General features: G+C 38.8%; 2 protein-coding genes across 3 annotated transcripts in view; both read right to left on the bottom strand.

Annotated features, from left to right (window-relative positions):
• Positions 1 to 128: 128 nt before the first annotated feature.
• LOC114759285 (cell division cycle 20.5, cofactor of APC complex-like) lies at positions 129 to 4565 on the bottom strand. Its single transcript, XM_028948445.1, has 8 exons — positions 4494 to 4565; positions 4312 to 4410; positions 3713 to 3904; positions 1378 to 1644; positions 1181 to 1283; positions 780 to 1096; positions 364 to 525; positions 129 to 272 (listed from the first exon to the last, which is right to left on the bottom strand). The coding sequence occupies exons 1-8, from the start codon at positions 4563 to 4565 to the stop codon at positions 129 to 131; spliced, it is 1356 nt and encodes a 451-aa protein (XP_028804278.1).
• Positions 4566 to 6910: 2345 nt separating this feature from the next.
• The window catches only part of LOC114759287 (polyadenylate-binding protein 1), a 30814-nt gene continuing 18677 nt past the window's right edge, over positions 6911 to 19047 (bottom strand). For both annotated transcript variants that reach the window (XM_028948449.1, XM_028948448.1), the window contains 4 exons: positions 15676 to 15746; positions 8121 to 8312; positions 7913 to 8034; positions 6911 to 7239 (listed from right to left, as the gene is read on the bottom strand). In XM_028948449.1, coding sequence (XP_028804282.1) covers positions 7194 to 7239; positions 7913 to 8034; positions 8121 to 8312; positions 15676 to 15746 — 431 coding nt within the window. In that variant the 3' untranslated portion in view covers positions 6911 to 7193. The remainder of the gene's footprint in view (positions 7240 to 7912; positions 8035 to 8120; positions 8313 to 15675; positions 15747 to 19047) is intronic.

Genomic DNA, 19047 nt, shown 5'->3' on the forward strand with positions numbered 1-19047 from the left:
ACCTATGCCACTGTTCCTCACCAATTACATGTATTTCTCTCAGTAAATCATCCATTGGACAGAAGTCATGCTAGGCAATGAAGAACAAATATTTACACCAAATAATACTAGGAATAAACTCATTCACATCATCGTATTGGGGATATCTTCAAGGACAAGAGGTTATCTAACTCTGATGTCTCGGAACCTTCTTGACTGGGTGGACCAAAAATATCCCAGAACCGAAGAGTCTCATCTGCCCCAGCTGATACCACCGTCAAGCCATCAGGGCTCTGCATGTAAAAGAAAGACATAAAAAGTCATCAACGCTGCATATCATAATAAATTAGATCTGGATTTGTTAAAACTAAAAGGCAACCATACCTGTGAAAGGTGGAGAATTCTGGAAGCGTGACGGTTTAAGCATCCTACATTAGTCATGGATGGATACCTCCATAAGCAAAGCTGGTTCTGATGCGTACTAGTACTAAATCCATGACCACTTAGTATCTCCTTGTGGTGCCTATTCCACTCTAGCCCACAAACCTGCACAAAACACCATAGTACTTTCAGTTAGTTCAACGCACCTGCCTTTGGGGTTTGATAGCCAGCAGTTAAGGCGGTAACAATTTGTGCTATTAAGTGAAACAAACTTGTTGATCAACAAAAATAATTGGCAATTGAACTAGGCGAGGTCCAAAGACATATTCATTTTGATGAACTTATATTGGTTTGATGCATATGCCACTCAGTTGTGCAGGAAAATATTTACAATAACAAATAAAACTTCTCTATCTTGCCTGAGCTTTGGTATCTATGCTGCTTATGCAAGTTCCCTTTTGTACATTCCAAGTCTTAATACATCCATCTTGTGTGCCACCTCCAGATGCAAGTACATCTGACTGATAAGGGCACCAGGCTAGGGCCTTGACTGCAGCACGATGGTCATCAAAACAGTACAAGAAATTGGAGGAACTCATTTTGGCAGAGTCCCATATATAAATAAGATTCTCATTGCCTCCACTTGCCAAGATATTGCCCCTTCCTGACCATTTCAATCCACAAACTTCTTCTGAATGACCATGTAGCCGGGAAATCACGTTATTTCTTGCTCTTACTGCTAACAAGAACATGAATTCGTTCCTTCAATAGCTTGTCATATTCACGATACGTATTAAAGAGTCATGATTAACCACATTACCATCATGATTGATTATAGATTTGTCTTGGCTTCCTGATGTCAGAATGTGACCATTCCATGCACAAGTCGCTATCCTTCCATCATGACCTTCTAGACTTCTTACCTGACAATTAAAGACACGAATAAAAGTTTAGACTCTCCATTACACACTATTTGCTGATATTAGAGAAGCAAGATAATTTGAAAGAGATACATACAGCTTTGGAAGTCTCAGCATCCCACAATTGAAGTTTAGAGGACAAAAAGCCAGCTGACACAAATTGGGAGTCTTCAGACCAGGCAACGCTCGTGGGATAATCACCGCCAATGGCTTGGAACAACTTAACTACATTCCTATTCTCTGCGTTCCACAGGTATAAATCTGAGCCCAAAGCAACACCAAGAACATTTTTCTTGCCCCAGTCCATCATATTTAAGTAGAAGTCATTCTTTAGGTTTGGTGCATCCAATATCCTTGCTTCTCCCTGCAAGTGTAGAATTACTAAACAAGTTCAACTGGGTCACATTGAAAGATTATGCCTTATTTTGATAAAGAATACAGAAAGAAGCTACTGCAGTTTGGGGGAACACAAACTATTTATATAGCACTATTTCTTTTCCATACATATGGTTTATTATCAGTAATTTCTCTTCTCATCGCCCTACACTTCCACCGTTAACTTCACCCACGATAATATCTTTATCTCCATTTACATGCGCCTAAACCACCGAATCCCACTTCCACTAATCTAAGTAAAGGAAAACTTTACAATGTAGTACAAAGCAAACAGAGTCGATCCCTACTTGAACTTTTTGCACCAACCATGTACATTATAAAAGCATAATCCTTTTTCATTGTTATATACGTCTTATTATCTACATTGTCTTCCTTTATTACTCTTTTACTCTTATCCTTACTATTACTGTCCTTCTCTGATATATTCAATTTATTTTCCTCCGTTCTTTTTAATCTTTTATCTTTCTTGAAAAATTTATCTGGTCAACTCAAACTTCATTGAAAATTCCCTCCATAGTCCATCTCATGCACTTCAAAGGAAAATATCAAAATATTTTGTTTTCTACAGTATTTTTCACATATTACTCCCTTACAAGTTCTCCCAACAATTTTTTTCCATATCTTTTATACAAGAAGAATATTGACCCGTGTTCGCACAAGGTATCCCAAACCATTGGCTTTTGCATTACAAAGTGTCTTCTAAGCGCTGACTGGTGTATCGCACAAGTGTGAGACCCACTGACATGACAAATTACATTACCAATAAAATAAACATTTCAAAAGCTAATACAAGCAAAGCAAGCAAATAGCCCAAGGAAAATCATATCTATCAAATTTCACCACTATTTATAAACTACTGACTTCCTACAAAATTATATATGATTTTATCAAAATTTCACATATCTATGAAAAGCACGATTATCCCAAGGTTGCACAAGTGTGCATCCCAATTAAATGAATAGCAAAATCCTTGAGAGTGGCATCTCCGTCGCCCTACCAAGAAACTAAAATCTAAAAACATAAAAAAAAAAAAAAAAAATCAACTGGTTTCTACAAAACTTGTTTTACTGTTCTGTTGCCCATCCAGTGACAACCATTGCCATAAAGGAAGCAAAAGATCTTTGGTGTGGGGAAGCGACCACGTGGGGATAAAGACCCCTGGCACTGACGTCCAAGGAAGAAGCCACTTGAGCCACAGCTCTTGGGCAACATTCTTCTTTACCACATTCCCAGCCTCCAGTGAACTTCATATATAATGAGAAACAACCAGTTATTTATACATCTAGGGTGATCTATATCCAGCCCCCGTGTAAAAGGAAAGCCTCTACTTTGAGGATTACGAGTCATAGTTCAGTGTCTACGAATCAATGTGTTCATTTAGCTGTAAAATGTGCTGTGAACATGTGTTAATGGCATTCTTCTTTCTCTCTCTCCTCCCCCCCCCCCCCGGGGATCAGAGGGTATTCTGCTTTCTCAAGTGATTTGAGCGTCCAGTTTTTCCGTCTATCTAGTGATATATTAACAAAATTATTAACCATATCTTCAATGCATCATAGTCTTCCCTAACACAAAAATTTAGGATAGACCATGACCTAACCATTAAAAAAAAAGAAAAGAAAAGGAAAACGCGAGCGCACTTCTGCACATTTGTCTAAAGAACCAAAAAAATAAAAAAGAAAAACGGAAACGCTAATACTGAGCCACTGACTTCTTCGCATATTATGCCTCCCTTTGCTTCCAAGAAAGAAAAGATCACCAACTACTGATATTTGGCCTCTAAGTATTTCTATAGCTACTCTACTCAAGAGTACATCTCTAATGTTCATTCAAACCAGGCTATAGATACTCTTGCATAAACCGAAGAACTTTGTGATCAAATTATTGGTACAATTCAAATTCAAATGTGGGTTCTTCAGCATAAATTCTTATATATTCTATCACATATATTTTCATTTTGTAGACATTGTCATAAAGTAGGTTTAAAAAAGATGATAAGAGAGATCTAAGCAACTACAATAAAGCATACAGATTTAAACCTTAGGCAATTGACGGATCCGATGCTGATTGGTACTGTTCTGCAATGCGGCTGCCTCTTCTTCTCGCATCTCATCAATATGACGAATAGACTTTCTACTTGATTTTGGGCTTCCTCTAAAAACTAACATTCTAAATGGTCTACCTTCTGAATCCAAATTCAACTTCTCATCTACTTTCTGCCTGTACTTTTGCTGTCATGTAATTTGGGAATATTCAACAATTCAAACAGGCGAAAGAAAAAAGCGATTCTAATGTCCAGAACAGAAGTTTCATGGCATGCAAGAATCACTATAATCTCGAAACACGTCAGCAGCATCAGATAATTCTCAAGTAGACAACACGACACGACCCACGTGAAGAATCTTTTGCAAATTTTGGAAAAACCGAGATAATACGAAGACCATGAAAATTTAAGAAAGAGAAACGACGGGGAAGAGGAAACGAATGAGTGAAAGTTTTCTAATTTTCATTTTCTAACTCAATGATACATTAATATTCAGTAATACATTCGGCTGTCTTTCTTGAGCTTTAAAAATTAATTATTACAGAAACCACTAAATGAAATAATTTTAAAAGAGAGGAGTAGAGGAGAATATACATCAAAACGTGGATTTTGAAATTTCCTGGTCCTATTCGTCAACAAACTCTGCGCTTGATCAAGATCCATCAAACTCCTGTTGGGTATGAAGCGATCACCCTGTACAAGAATCCCAAAGACCCAATAACAATGTGAGAATAAATAAATTATATGAGAATGAGAGCAATGTTTAGTTGACGTACCGGAAAGTCGTAATGAGCGGGGCTGCTGAGGAGGCTTTTCGGAGAATACCAGTCAGAATCAAGACTCCACATTGTTGCTTGATTTGACAACCCTCTTTTCCTTATAATAATCCTCGAGGAGAAGAAGAAGAAGAGTGTAGCACTCTCAGTGGCTCTCGGACGATCTCCCGCCAAATGGAACGCCCTTTTAACCGTTTGCGAGCGTGCGAACCGTTGCTACTGTTCAAGGCAGAATGGAATTTTTGTGAGAGCTGGGGTAGGCAAATCGAACAAGAGGAATTTGAATCTCTTTTTTTTTTTTTTTAGCTTCCTAAAACAAAATCGGCCATAACGGATATATTAGTAGAAATATTGACATATTTAAGATATTTACATTTAAAATAGTTGCTGAAAACTTGAAAGAAATAACGATAAAAAAATTTTTCTCCAAATTTACACATCTAAAACCGGAGTAATATAAAATAAAATATATTAATCGGGTTTTGAATAATAAAACAAATGCTGCTCGCGAATGAAACCAAAAGACTCATTTAGTGTGGTTTAGATAAAACAATGTCAAGGCAAGCATGTTCATGTACCTCTAATTTTTAATTTTTATTTTAATTCTAAATATAAAACATTAATATATTTTTTATTATATTTATTTATTTATTTTAAAAATCATCCTTGTAATAATAGTAGTTCTAACAAATACATTTGATTAACAATTATATTTTAGAAAAAATAATATTTATTTATTGTATATAATTAACTTAACTAATATTTTTAATCTATTTAAATTAATCAACTACCTCTGCAATTACACTCAATGTAAAATATTTTGGTCAAAATGGTTAATATTAATATAAAGGGTTAATATCATTTAGTCTCTAAAATTTGATATTATTTTGATTTTAGTTCCAAAAATTTGAAAGTAGTGGTTTTTGTTCTTGAAATTTGACTTTACTTGAGTCCACCTAAATTCAAAGACCAAAACTACCGGCTCCAAATTGTAGAGACCAGAATTAAAATGAAGTCAAATTTTGTAAACTAAAAATAATATTAACCCTAATATAAATTCTAAAATTCTAAATTTCGGAAAAAATTCAGATAAATGGTTAAAACCAAACTATAAGTAATTAAATTCCAAGAACTCAAAATTCAATTTGTAAGCAATTCAAAATTACAGGGATCAAATTATCTTATCTGCATAAAAAATAAAATAAAAATCATGTTTTTAGGTAATTAAAAAGCAAAAAGAAAATCTTAAAGAAGTCCTTGCTAAACAAATTTAATTGTTAATAAGTCTCATCTTGAGGAAAATGTCAGAAGAGGAAATGTAAACACCACATATTGAGATGCAAATAAAATATACTTTTACTTCTAATGCTAAATATAGAAACTAGGTGGGAGTTTGTTTTAATCTTAAATGTAAAGACCCAATTTTTGATATCTCATATTTATTATTTTTCTCAAACCATCTCTATAATTAGATTCTTATATGATGTATAAATTATGTTGACAATATTTCAATGCAAAAGATTAAAAGAAATGATGTTTTAAGAAAACTTGCATATATTTTTTCTTATAGATAACTAACTTAACTTTCTCAGTTTAAGAAAACTTGCATATTTTTTTTTTATAAATAACTAACTTAACATTCTCAGTATATATAAATTTGTAAACTCCTACATTTAGAATAACAAAGAGAAGTAATTAAATCCTTCACCTGCCACTTCCTTGATTTTCCTTTTTGGCCAACAATAAAAGAAAGAAAACTTCATGTTTATACCTAGAGGCCTAATTTCAAAGCGCAATTAGATAAACATGAGATTTCATACGGCTCAGGTTAACCCAATCTACCCTTTTAGGGCTGATTAGAGTGGGCTAGTCTATTATCTACTTAAATTTAAATGAAGCGAATCCTCGCCTAATTTCATAGAAAAGTCGGCATCCCTACCAAACACGGCAACAGAATTAATGGGCAAATTGAAGTCTTGGATTATGTTGGATCCAAGAATATACAAGTTACAACAATACAAGGCCACCGCACTGAAACACCGAACGTTATTGCCAAAGATTACTGATCAAGTGATCACTAGCATATATATATTAATGTGATCAGATATTGATATTGATGATGGTTTGTTTTTTTTTTCAAATTCCAATACCCACAAATTACCTGTAGAATCCCCAGTTCTGATCGGCTGATCAATCGCAAAGGGCTTAGCAAAAACTTATGGTCTGGTCTTCCAAGTTCCAACCAGGATTTCTAATCATCACTAATAGAAAATAATCTACAAGCTAGCGCTTAAAGAGTTGCCAGTGTAATCAGTCATGCAATCCCAACACTTCAGTTGAGATCGTTTCTGACCCAGAACCGGAAGCTACTGACATAATTTTGAATTTCTGGGGAAACTATTGAACTACGAAATAGGTGTGTCCAATGTCCATCGTTCATTTATAACAAATAATCTTCACAGTTAACTGAAATGCCAAGAACAGATAAATTTAGTAAAGTTGTCAACCTCTATCTATAGACCACATCATTCTATAGACCATATCATTCATTTAGAGAAGAAAAAGGGTATGACATAACTGCTGGCATGCAAATGAAGATTCAAGTCTCTTGTCCCACGAAAAAGAAATGACTATCATGACAACTAAGTAACAACATGAAGGTCTCCTAAATATGGGCATCTGTTAATTTTGAACCGGGCCCTAGTATGGCCTGTAACGTGTCGGACGCCTATACCTCGGAAACCTCCTGCACAGAACAAAGTTTCATCGTCACATAAAACATGAGGATTAAGAAGAGGCAGAGATGATAGATATTCGATAATCTATCGGACCAAACAATGAAAGACAGAATTATAGCAATTGGAACCAGGGGCCTGTTCAGATACTGGTCCTGAGATCAGTTTTGTTTTCAGAACCCAAAAACAAAAACAATAAGACATGTTTGGGAAAAACTTCTGAGAAGATGGCAATCATTATTATGGTTTCATAGAGGCAAACAAATAAGAGGGCAAAGATGTACATAATATATACAATCTATTCATCTCCCATAAACATTTGATTGCAGACCAAAGGAAAACATGGGGTTAAATGGGCTGTGGCAACTGGAATGCATCAAAACATAAGATCCCAAACTTTGCCCACATGCTTATCTGATTTCAAAGAAACGTTAAGCAGATAAGAGGAAAGACACCCAATCAGAAAAGCATATGCATCTATTACATATTGATGAAATTGAATCAAGTATAATATTATACCAAGCAAAATGCATTTACTTTATTAGACATCAGAATTCAGACAAAAAATCACAGAATAAGATGAAAGAGCCCAAGCAAATATAGGTCATGTTTTAATTGGAAATGTCAAAGCTTCCCTCAGTTTCTAGTAACGAAAGACCAGAGTAAGTTTAATGCATTATTTACCCATAACCACCATATGGAGGATAGAATGGAGAAGGCATGTAAGGCATTCTAGGTCGAAAACCCATAGGTCTTCTTCCACGATACTGTTTCATTCCAGGAACGTTTGTACGCTTAGCAGAGACCTGAAAAGCAAATAAGAAATCAGGTACAATCAAACAGAAATAGAGCAAGTGACTGATTACATTTGACCAGATTAACTGACAAAGACCTTCAATTGACGACCATGCAACTCTGATTCATTCAACAAGAGAGCATTCTGAACGGCATCAACCTCAACAAACTCGACATAAGCGAATCCTTTTGGTTGACCAAATTTGTCTGTCAATATTGTCACTCTGTTCACAGTTCCACAAGACTGAAAATGTTGCTGGACTTCTTCAGGTGTACATCCATAGTCAACCTGAATTATGATTTGAAACCCATTTTAATAAATCATACCATTCCATTAAAGCAGTATAGCATGCTATAAACATTCCATTAGGCACAGAGCATGTGATGTTAGACAAGGCAGATCAAGAGAGGAAAAAAAGAAAGGGGGCAATAAGGAAAAAGAGAGATATATAGAAGATAAATACTCTTAATTTTACTCAATAGACAAAATCCACAAGTGAACAATCTTGGGATTATTTTCTAGAGCCCTAGACACAGATTAGATAATGATAAAATAACCCAACTTAATCCTAATTTAAAATAAGCTAAATCCAAAATTTAAAAATAAAGATAATCAAACAAATACAAAATGAACTAACCTAATCCTAACTTAAAATAAGCTAAATCAAAAATTTAAAAATAAAGATAATCAAATAAATACAAAATAAAATAAATTAAACACTAGTCCTCTCTATCCCCAGCACAGTTCTTTAATTTTCCATCATCATGTCATTATCGGGTTATCTAATTCATACATGTGGTCCTGATTCAAGAAGCAAGAGAATAAAGAAAAACACTTATAAAGAAAAGGCTAAATTGTAACAAATCCCCAGTTTGGCATGTGAGATGACTAGGTTGTAAATATAAGCTCTCCATCACACTGGTAGCCACTAAACTGAGTATCTCTCAACCTCAGCTTCTGAAGTCACCAGTTCAAAGCATGACTGCAGGAGTGTTTGTGATGAATCACCTAGCTACATTGTATAGCTAATAGGGTACAGAGCCATGATGGCAAGTTATTGACCAGAAAATTTTGTTTCTGTTCCCACTTAATTTCTTCGGGTCAGATGAAGATTCAATCAAAAGTCAAGAAACTACCTATTGGGTGGGCGTTGCATGGTACAATAATTACATCATGGCTTAACTCTAACGATTTAATATCGTTCTGAAGTCCAATGCCAAACAATCACCTACGTCCCATACCAAGATCATGTCTTTCCTTTCAAGAGAAAAAGAAATGAGCAGAGTACTTTGAAGGAATCTATCTTTAAATAGATTATTTTAGACCAATCACCAGACAGCCCATGAAGGTTTCTAGTTTGGACCTTCTCCACTAATGCATTCATATATTTGGAAAAAGAGTAGCACAAGAGAATGTAATTGTGCATAGCGTTCACACCTCATAATTATACTCGTCCATTATTTTTCTCTCCATCTCTCTCTTCAAGTGCATCCTCCGGAGGATCCAGACTCAAACTCTTCTCATGTTTGAACCATGATATTGTCCTTATATAGTGTATTATGGCAATGAGATGGATCCACACCAAAATATAGCTTCCTCAGTGGTAAGCTGATGGAATCAGGTCTGTATTGATATTATCGAAAGGAAAATCTGCCCCTCAGTGTATGGTTCTGAAGGGGAAGACGAATACAATGCAGAAAGGACCTATCACAGCTACTAGTCTCTGTGTATTCGAGAGACACAGACCTCTCCCACAGCTCACCAAAAACATGCATAACCTCCCCATAACAGACTACCCCTTATAACAATATTTCCCTCGTCTCTCTCCTCTAACCGTTTAGCATACAATTTCTCAATTGCCCTTGGGCTTCCGTTTAACATAAACCAACTTAGGCCCAGATCCCGCCTCATCATTACCCCCCCCCCCCCAACAAGTGTGTCCTTGTCCTCAAGGACAAAGGTAGGAAACTGTAAGCGGATGGCATCATAATCTTCCCACGTGCTATCATGTTCAGGGAGGTGGAGCCATTTGATCAGCAACTCAACTTGACCATTGGTCAAACGTCGGGATTTCAAAACAGCTTCCGGGTGGACCCGTAACTCCAAGTCAACAGTAAGGAACGGAGGAAGGGATTGCGGGACAACTGCCGCGGGGGGAGCTAATCGCAGTTGAGAAATATGGAAAACGGGATGGAGTTTCGCATCTGCAGGTAACTGTAGCTTGTAGGCCACTGCCCCGACTTTGGTCAGAATAGGGAAAGGGCCATAGTATCGTGGACTCAACTTCTCATTAGGGCGACGAGCTAAGGATCTATGTCGATAGGGTTGTAGCTTTGAATAAACCTTATCACCAGGCTTAAAAGTGACGTCGCGACGTTTCTTGTTAGCATACAGCTTCATATATTGCTGTGATCGTTCCAGATTGGTCTTGAGTTCATCTAGAATAACATTGCGGACACACAGATGTTCAGTGACGGCATCCACTGATGAAGAAGACTCTTGAAATCGATATAAGGTTGGGGGATCCTGTCCATACAAAGCCTTGAAAGGCGTCATACCAGTGGAGCGATTAAAGTTAGTGTTGAACCAGAATTCAGCCCAAGCAAGCCATTTGGACCAGTCAGTAGGATGAGAGCTAGAAAAACAGCGCAGATAAGTTTCAACACTTCAATTCACCACTTCAGTCTGACCATCACTTTGGGGATGATACCTAGAGCTAAAGCTCAAAGTGGTACCTGACAATCTGAAGAGTTCCTTCCAAAAGTTGCTCATAAAAATCCTGTCGCGGTCGGAAACAATGGAACGAGGAAACCCGTGTAGCCGCACAACTTCATTCATAAAGACAATAGCAACATCATGAGCAGAATACGGATGGCGGAGAGTGAGGAAATGAGCATATTTGGTCAGACGATCCACTACTACAAATATAGTGTTGAACTTGGCAGACTTGGGTAACCCACTAATGAAGTCCATGGAGATGTCGGTCCAGACTTTATCCGGAATTGGTAGTGGCTGAAGTAACCCTGCTGGACTAGTGGCCAAATGTTTATTTTTAAGACATGTATCACAAGCTGCTACAAATTTCTAGACATCCCGGCGCATACCAGTCCAATAGAACAGAGAAGCGAGCCGTTTATAAGTGCGTAGGTACCCTGAATGACCGCCTATGGGTGATGCATGGAAATCATGGAGCAATGAATGAATTCGGGAGGAATGTTTTGGTATCACTAACCTTCCTTCGAAAAATAAGTGACCTCCCTTGAGAGTATAACCTGGTGGAGCGGTTTGTCCAGTACCCAGCACTTGGATAATTGAAGCTAGCGTGGGGTCAGCCTGAACCTCTTGATCCCATGAATCAATCGTAGAATGCTGCAAAACGGATACGGCACGCAACTCACAATCAACCCCTCGGCGAGATAACCCATCTGTTGCTGAATTAGAGGAACCGAGTTTATATTGGATCTGAAAGTCGAACCCCATCAGCTTAGAGACCCAACGTTGTTGTTGACCATCTAATATTCGTTGCTCTAGGAGGTATTTCAATGGTTTTTGATCTGTCTTGATGATAAAGGGTCTCCCCATTAAGTAATAACACCACCTTTTGACAGCAAAGACAATGCCCATGAGTTCACGTTCATACACAGATCGTTGCTGGTGTTTTGGAGATAAATGATGACTATAATATGCCACAAGCCGCCCATTTTGCATCAGCACAGCTCCCAAGCCCGTGCCCGAAGCATCTGCTTCTATCACAAAAGGAGCTTGAAAGTCTGGAATGGCCAGAACAGGGGTTGATGACATAGCCTGCTTCAAGTGGTCAAAGGCAGATTGGGCCGCAGCATCCCAATGGAAAGCATTCTTCTTGAGCAAACAAGTGAGGGGAGATGCTAGTGTGCCATAGTTCTTGACAAAACGGCGGTAATAACCCGTGAGACCCAGAAATCCACGTAGGTCCTTCAGCGTCTGTGGAGTGGGCCAAGATAACATGCTCTGCACTTTAGAAGGGTCTGCATGAACCCCATCTGGAGAGATGATGTGGCCGAGATATTCCAGCTGAGACTGAGCGAAGACACATTTCTTGGTGTTGATGACCAGGTAATGTTGACGTAGCACCTCCAGTGTTACTCGTAAATGCCGTAAGTGTTCCTGCCTGCTCATGCTAAAAACCAGAATATCGTCAAAGAAAACGAGGATAAATTTCCGTAAATACTGACGAAAAATTTCGTTCATGAGAGACTGAAATGTCGAGGGGGCATTTTTGAGGCCGAAAGGCATCACCATGAATTCATAATGGCCATCATGGGTACGGAAAGCGGTCTTGTGCTCCTCACCAGGCTTCATCCTTATCTGATGATACCCAGACTTCAAGTCTAGCTTCAAAAAAATTTGAGCTCCATGTAATTCATCTAATAATTCCTCAATGGCAGGGATAGGAAATTTATCTTGGATGGTGATTTTGTTCAATGCCCTGTAGTCAATGCAAAACCGCCAGCTGCCATCTTTCTTTTTGACGGGCTCGAGAAAGAACTTCTATTAGGACGAATCAGGCCAGCTTGTAACATGTCCTGTACCATCTTCTCGATCTCTGATTTCTGGGAGTGTGGATAACGGTATGGCCGAATGTTAGGGGGGGATTCCCCTGGTTTCAACTCAATGGTGTGGTCAACCGAACGATGAGGAGGTAACCCAGTGGGTGATGCTTGTACTGTAGGGAACTCCCCAAGGAGCGCTTGGACATCCTCAGCCACCTCAGTAAAATTAACATCGGTGATCTTGAGCTCTGTGAATTCAATTAAGAACCCTTCATCCCTGGATCGCATGGATTTGAGCAACGAAGTAGCAATCATCTGAGATTTCTGCAAGGATGGATCACCACGCAAACATACCCATTCCCCGCCACTATCAATCTTGATAGTGGATCGTTTCCAACTCACCAAAACTTCATCCAGTGATTCGAGCCAGTCAGCTCCTAGAATTATATCAGACCCTCCCAATTGAAAGGGATAGAGGTGTTGCGTGATATGGAGGCCTTGGATCACAATGGGAACATCCCGGCAAATTCCCCTGCCTTGCACATGCCGAGAATCACCCACCTGGACAGTGAAGGACAAGCGGGGGTCGAGGGAAAGGTTAAGAGTATTGACCAGATCATGATGAATAAAACTGTGGGTGGCACCGCAGTCAATCAGAATAAGAGCTGTATGCCCGAACACCGTTCCTTTGAGCTTAATAGTTTTTCCCCCGGTCACTCCTGCCAAGGCATTCAGAGATAAAGCCATCAGTTGCCCAGTAGCCGTCGGCTCTTCTGTGGTGACGTCCGGGGTGGTAGTGGTAGCAACCACATCGGGTACTGCGGACTCACTGTCTTCCTCAGCTTCTTCGGCCAATATCAACACCTGCAGTTGCTTCTTCTTACATCTGTGTCCCGGTCGGAACTTTTCGTCACACTTAAAGCAGAGACCGAGCTCGCGTCGCCTTTCAATTTCAGCGTCGGTGAGTTTTTTTGGGATTGATTTGGTAATATGAGTCACCGGTATGTCAACCTTCTCAGTGACGCGTGCCCCCTTTGAATCATCTGGGGAGGATGTGATAGGAGTCGACGGTTTTGGCGTTTCCGTCGTGACACGAGTTGGGCCTGGACGCGTGGCCCATTTGTCAACATCCCACGTCCTGGGCGCTCGGTCAATGCGGTGACTGTGCAGCGATAATTTGACCCAATTTCGTTCTTCAATCCGCAAAGCCATATCCATGAGTTCTCGGATAGAATGCAGCGGTATCATCCGGAGATCGGCCTTGATGTCTGGTTGCAAACCGTTTAAGAAGGCAGCGATCAACACCTCGTCTTCACATTTATCTAGAGTAGCTGAAAGGAGCTCAAAACGTTCGATATACTCAGTGACCGACCCCCTCTGCCGGATCGCCATTAGCATTTCATATGTTCCCCCACACTGAGAAGGGTGGAAACGCAACACCAGAGCTCATTTAAGTTCAATCCAGTTACGGAGTGGGTTACGTACCTCGCACCCTTGGAACCAGTTTAGGGCCCGACTCTCAAAACAGAGTACGGCAGCGTCCAGTTTATCCTCATCGGCAATCCGGTTAAGCTTGAAGTATCGTTCAATCCGGAAGATCCAACCCAACGGGTCCTCACCCGAGAATAGTGGCATGTCAAGTTTCCGCAGATTAGAGAAGTCATTGCGAGGCTCCTTCGCTTCCGTGTCTCCCTGTTCCTCTGTACGTGGAAATTCTGCTGTTACCTTAGATCCCGGGGACTCTTCGGCTCTAGCACCGGACTCTTCAGAACCCTTAGTCTTACACATTTCGGACAACATTTCAGTCATCAAGGATTGTAGTGTAGCCATATCACACTTGATGGTGGACACATCCCCCCGTAACAGCTCAACACCTTGCTCGGTCTGAAGTAATCGTGTATCCATATTTTCCACCTTCTGCTCCATTCGGGTCACCATTCGCTGGATTGTAACGGCTCTGATACCAGAATGATGGAATCAGGTCTGTATTGATATTATCGAAAGGAAAATCTGCCCCTCAATGTATGGTTCTGAAGGGGAAGACGAATACAATGCAGAAAGGACCTATCACAGCTACTAGTCTCTGTGTATTCGAGAGACACAGACCTCTCCCACAGCTCACCAAAAACATGCATAACCTCCCCATAACAGACTACCCCTTATAACAATATTTCCCTCGTCTCTCTCCTCTAACCGTTTAGCATACAATTTCTCAATTGCCCTTGGGCTTCCGTTTAACATAAACCAACTTAGGCCCAGATCCCGCCTCATCATAAGCACTTAAGCCTAGCTCACTCTTGAAAGCACTGATCCAAAATTGGGATAATGACAAAAAAAAAAAAAAAGAAGCTAGAAATTACTAAAGCCTAAATCAGGTTTGGTAACAACACTTTATTTGATATTGATAACACTGAATTTGAAAATGACAAGAAATTTTTGTTGACATTCCTTATTTGGTATTTACAATTTTTCAGCTTCTTTTTTTGTCATTTTCCCTCCAAAACCTCTGTTTCTACCAAATTTTCAAATATGGTGTGCACAAGACTCCTCACGTGATTCCCGTCCTTCTAGAGAGGGTTCCAGTGACTGTCTCTTGCATAGGCTTTGTCACATATTCGCTCTCATTTTGGCAACCAGCTTGGTTAGAACTGATTAATTTCTGATATATGTTTTCACCACAAACCACCTATGGTTGACGCAACAATTGACCTTTCATTAACCAAGAGTTTAGAGATTTCAAGTCCTCACAACCAAGAAAATGAAGTTCTGGTACCATCCCAGAGACGCAGAGAACTGAATGAGCTAAGCACAAATTCCAATTTGGTCTCTTACATCTCTAACAATTCCCTTGGATTACACAAAACTTATCAAAACATTGTGATCTAATCAACAACCTCGCACAAAACTACCACATTAAACCCTGATTACCGGAAACTATGACCTACAGGCAGTGACACATCCAACAAAAGTTAGGATTAGGCATGTCTTGATCAAATTTCTCTACTTTTGCACAAAGCCAGTACAGATATCAAGTGCAGAGAATAAAGATACAGCAATGCCATATATAAGGATGGAAATTGAAATAATATTAGGCAGCAAAAAGGACTTCCAAGCCTCACATTACCAACATAGATTGACCGGGAATCCACTTCCTCCTTCTCAGCTTGACTTGCAGAAGAACCAGTTGAATCTTCAAATCAAAATCAAAACAAAACATCATTTACCAGATAACAACTAGAAATTAGATTTGCTCAAGAGAAAAAAGAAAGCAAAAATTGAGCTGTGTAACTGTGATCCAAGCATTGAAGGTAAATGAAATAATCTTGAAAAACAAGTCAATTGAAACGATGCACAGGGTAGTTTATTTCACTAAACTATAACGATATGCCAAGCAAGAAGGTTCAAGAGTGTTTGATAACTTCATGAAGAGCAGAAGGTATACGGATTGATTCATTAGATGGCCATCATTGAAATTTGACTCAAACCCTATCGCTTAAGACTTGAAATTCAAATCTGACCTTCTCATTTTTGTTCTAATTAAGCAAATGCTTGAGACGAGGCATGCGGTTTAATTTATTTTAAAAAAAAAAAAAAAAAAAAACACCTGCAATCTGATAGTCACTTTTAGTTGGTGGCCCACATAAGAAAACTTTAGATTGGTGGCTAATGTGAGAAGGCCATGTGTTGGTGGTTAGTGACTTAGTGTGAGTAAAACCATATAATAGTATTACAAACCCACCCCTCCCCCAAAAAAAAAAAAAAAAAAAGACATACACTGGTAGTTAGGGTGAGAAAATCAAACGTCTGTGGTTAATGCAAGAAATTCAAGACCTTTGCCTCATAAAAGGTGTGGTGAGGGTGCCCAAAACCAAATCCTCACTACAAAATGAGGTGATAAAGAAAAAGGAATCAGAGGCTCTGAAGCATCGAGTAACGAAGACAACGAAAAATAAATTTAAAAAAAAAAAAGGGAAGAAGATTAGCCATGTTAGCTTCAGGTTGTCTCAGGTTGAGGGGAATTGATGAAATTTATTTCCGGTCTCCTCATTCATGACTTGGAATTGAAATTTGATCTTCTCACTTATGGCCTAATTAGGCACGTTTTATGTGAAGTATATGTTTTCTTTTTCAAAAAAGGGCAAATCATTTCATTTTTTCAAGGACTGGCCTTTATTTATCAAATTAAGGGATCCACTGGCAAAGGAGTTTTCATAGATCTTCTATGTATGTTTATCGTTTATTTGTCCTCCTTTTTTGCCAAACGGGGGAAGCACCAAATTCTTACTTGGCCCTTCTGGGCTACTTGACCTGAATGCCACAGAAGAGCTCTAAGTCACATGGATTGGGGCCACGGTTTGCTCTTAGACTACTTTTCCATCAAGATGGATCTGCTCTTTATAGCACCTTGCCAAGCATACAGTACGATTTGAAGACTTCAGATAGAAACAAGAGCGTATCAAACAATAATTTGCCACCAATAATTGCTAACTTGAAAGAACAATATAGTTTCTTTCATTCTGAAGAGTTACAAAATCAAAATATCTTTTTTTTTCCTACAAGGATACTGTATAATTAGTTCAGACCACATTGTAAGCCATGTTTAAACACAAACTAGAAATATCATAACATTATTCTTTTAAAAAAAAAAAAAATTACATGCAAGGCCCATATGACAAAGAAAGTAGTATAGTTCAATCTGATTAAAGGAAACGACTCCTCAGTTGATGTATTACAAAATTCTTAATCATATTAACCATAAATAAATTGAAAACCAAGTGCGGAAGCATCTGCAGCATAGCTGGGCCTCATCCTCTCCCAGCATCAATGAGAAGGTGCGCACGCACTCTCATGCACTGTAGTTCAAGTAATACATACAACCACTATGTACCACCCACATTAGCTGGTTTCGGATGGTGGTCCAAAAAAATTGAGAATCAAGTGTTACTAATTTAACATATTTCAAACTCAATCACAATTCAAGGCTCGCTTTTCTACAATTTAAAAAGCGGGCCATCAAGACCAGTACAGTGTGCTTATGCCTTTGTTTGTACTATATGTACTCCTTCCCTCCCTCCCTACGATAGGATGTTCTGCCAAGAGCAGCAAGCCATGTTCCTCTCTAGCAAGCATGACCATTTTCCCCTCTCTCCATATGGGCTTGTCTGCACAATGGTTTTTCCATCAGCATCTCTTCCACTGTTACCAAATACATCTAAGTTGCAACATTCCATGTTCATTGTCTCAAGCGGTCGAGCCACCATTTTCAAATTCAAATCTTCACTTTAGCCATAATTAAAAGATAAATAAATCCATTTCTTCAACAGTGAGATCTTTGAATTTCACTTGCCCATTTCCCTAGTCCCTTTCATTCGTCACATGTCTGTGCTTCCTCCTCTTGTAATCATGGACTTCAAACAAAGTAAATCTGAACCATATAGTTATTAGTTCCTTTTTCCCCTTTCCTTTTTCTTTATTGATCTTGATTATTCTTTTTCCCTCACGAATCAAACTAGTTTTCACAAATTCGGTTTTTGGATGACAACTTGATTTTAATTTTATAGGAGTGGGTAATTTTCTAATTTGTTGGATTACGCATGCAATACAAGGGTTCTATAGAAAAGGAAAGCTTGCCTTCAACTCTTTTCACAATTTTTCTTAAAGGATTATGCTCAAAACCCAGATTTTGTGGCCCAATAAGACTCCGCCAATCTGAGGACTTGATTTATGCATATTTTACTTCTCTCGATTATTCTTTTTCCCCAGACTGCTCTGACTATTTTTCACAGATTTGGTTTTTGGATGGCAACGTAATTATAGAAAATCATATTTTTTATATAGGCAGGTAATTTTCTAATTTGTTGGTTTAAGTGTGCGATACAGGGTTCTCTAGAAAAGGAAAGCTTGCCTTTGATACTTTTCACAGTTTCTCTACACTCAAGAACCAGATTTTGTAGTCCAGTAAGAGTTTGCCAATCTGAGGACTTGACCTATGCACAGGAAGGAGCTAACTCTTATGGCTTTCCATCATATTCTTTTACATCTTAGAGGCTAGACTCAAAGGGGGGAGTTAACAGGCACTTATCTAGTTTATTTCTTACTGGACTAGGAGACTTATGTCAATTGGTACAGGGGGAGATTGAAGGGAAATGGTGTCATAAGGATGAGATTCTCGATGACAAATCTGTTGTGCAAAGCCATCTTTCAAATGAAAAAGGCCAAGAGAGTCAAACCCTGAGTTTCACTTTGCTGGATCATGTGGTTATAGGAAATTTTTTTGATGCGTCATATGGATCCAATAATGAGGGGAACATAGTCTGCTGCTATTTGGAGATCAGCAGGCAACCCGAATGCCTCCCCCCCTCCCCGGGGGGCGTCTTCAAAAATGACAAACTAGGCTTTCCTTCCTAAGCTCCACATTTCTCAATGAGCTGTGACCTATGACTTATAACCCTAGTTTCATGAGATAAGATTTTAACCTTAATAAGGTATCA

This window comes from Neltuma alba, unplaced genomic scaffold (genome assembly GCF_004799145.2).
Source record: "Neltuma alba isolate B1F8T4 unplaced genomic scaffold, ASM479914v2 tig00010816_pilon, whole genome shotgun sequence".
Taxonomy (NCBI): domain Eukaryota; kingdom Viridiplantae; phylum Streptophyta; class Magnoliopsida; order Fabales; family Fabaceae; genus Neltuma; species Neltuma alba.

What these genes read in the sequence shown, in the direction of transcription:
- LOC114759285 (XM_028948445.1), bottom strand. Translation starts at nt 4,565, where the DNA reads ATGTGGAGTCTTGATTCTGACTGGTATTCTCCGAAAAGCCTCCTCAGC. An exon ending in TTCAAAATCCACGTTTTGAT is followed by an intron (nt 3,905 to 4,311) that starts GTATATTCTCCT and finishes ATTACATGACAG; the next exon opens with CAAAAGTACAGGCAGAAAGT. An exon ending in ATCTATAATCAATCATGATG is followed by an intron (nt 1,097 to 1,180) that starts GTAATGTGGTTA and finishes TCTTGTTAGCAG; the next exon opens with TAAGAGCAAGAAATAACGTG.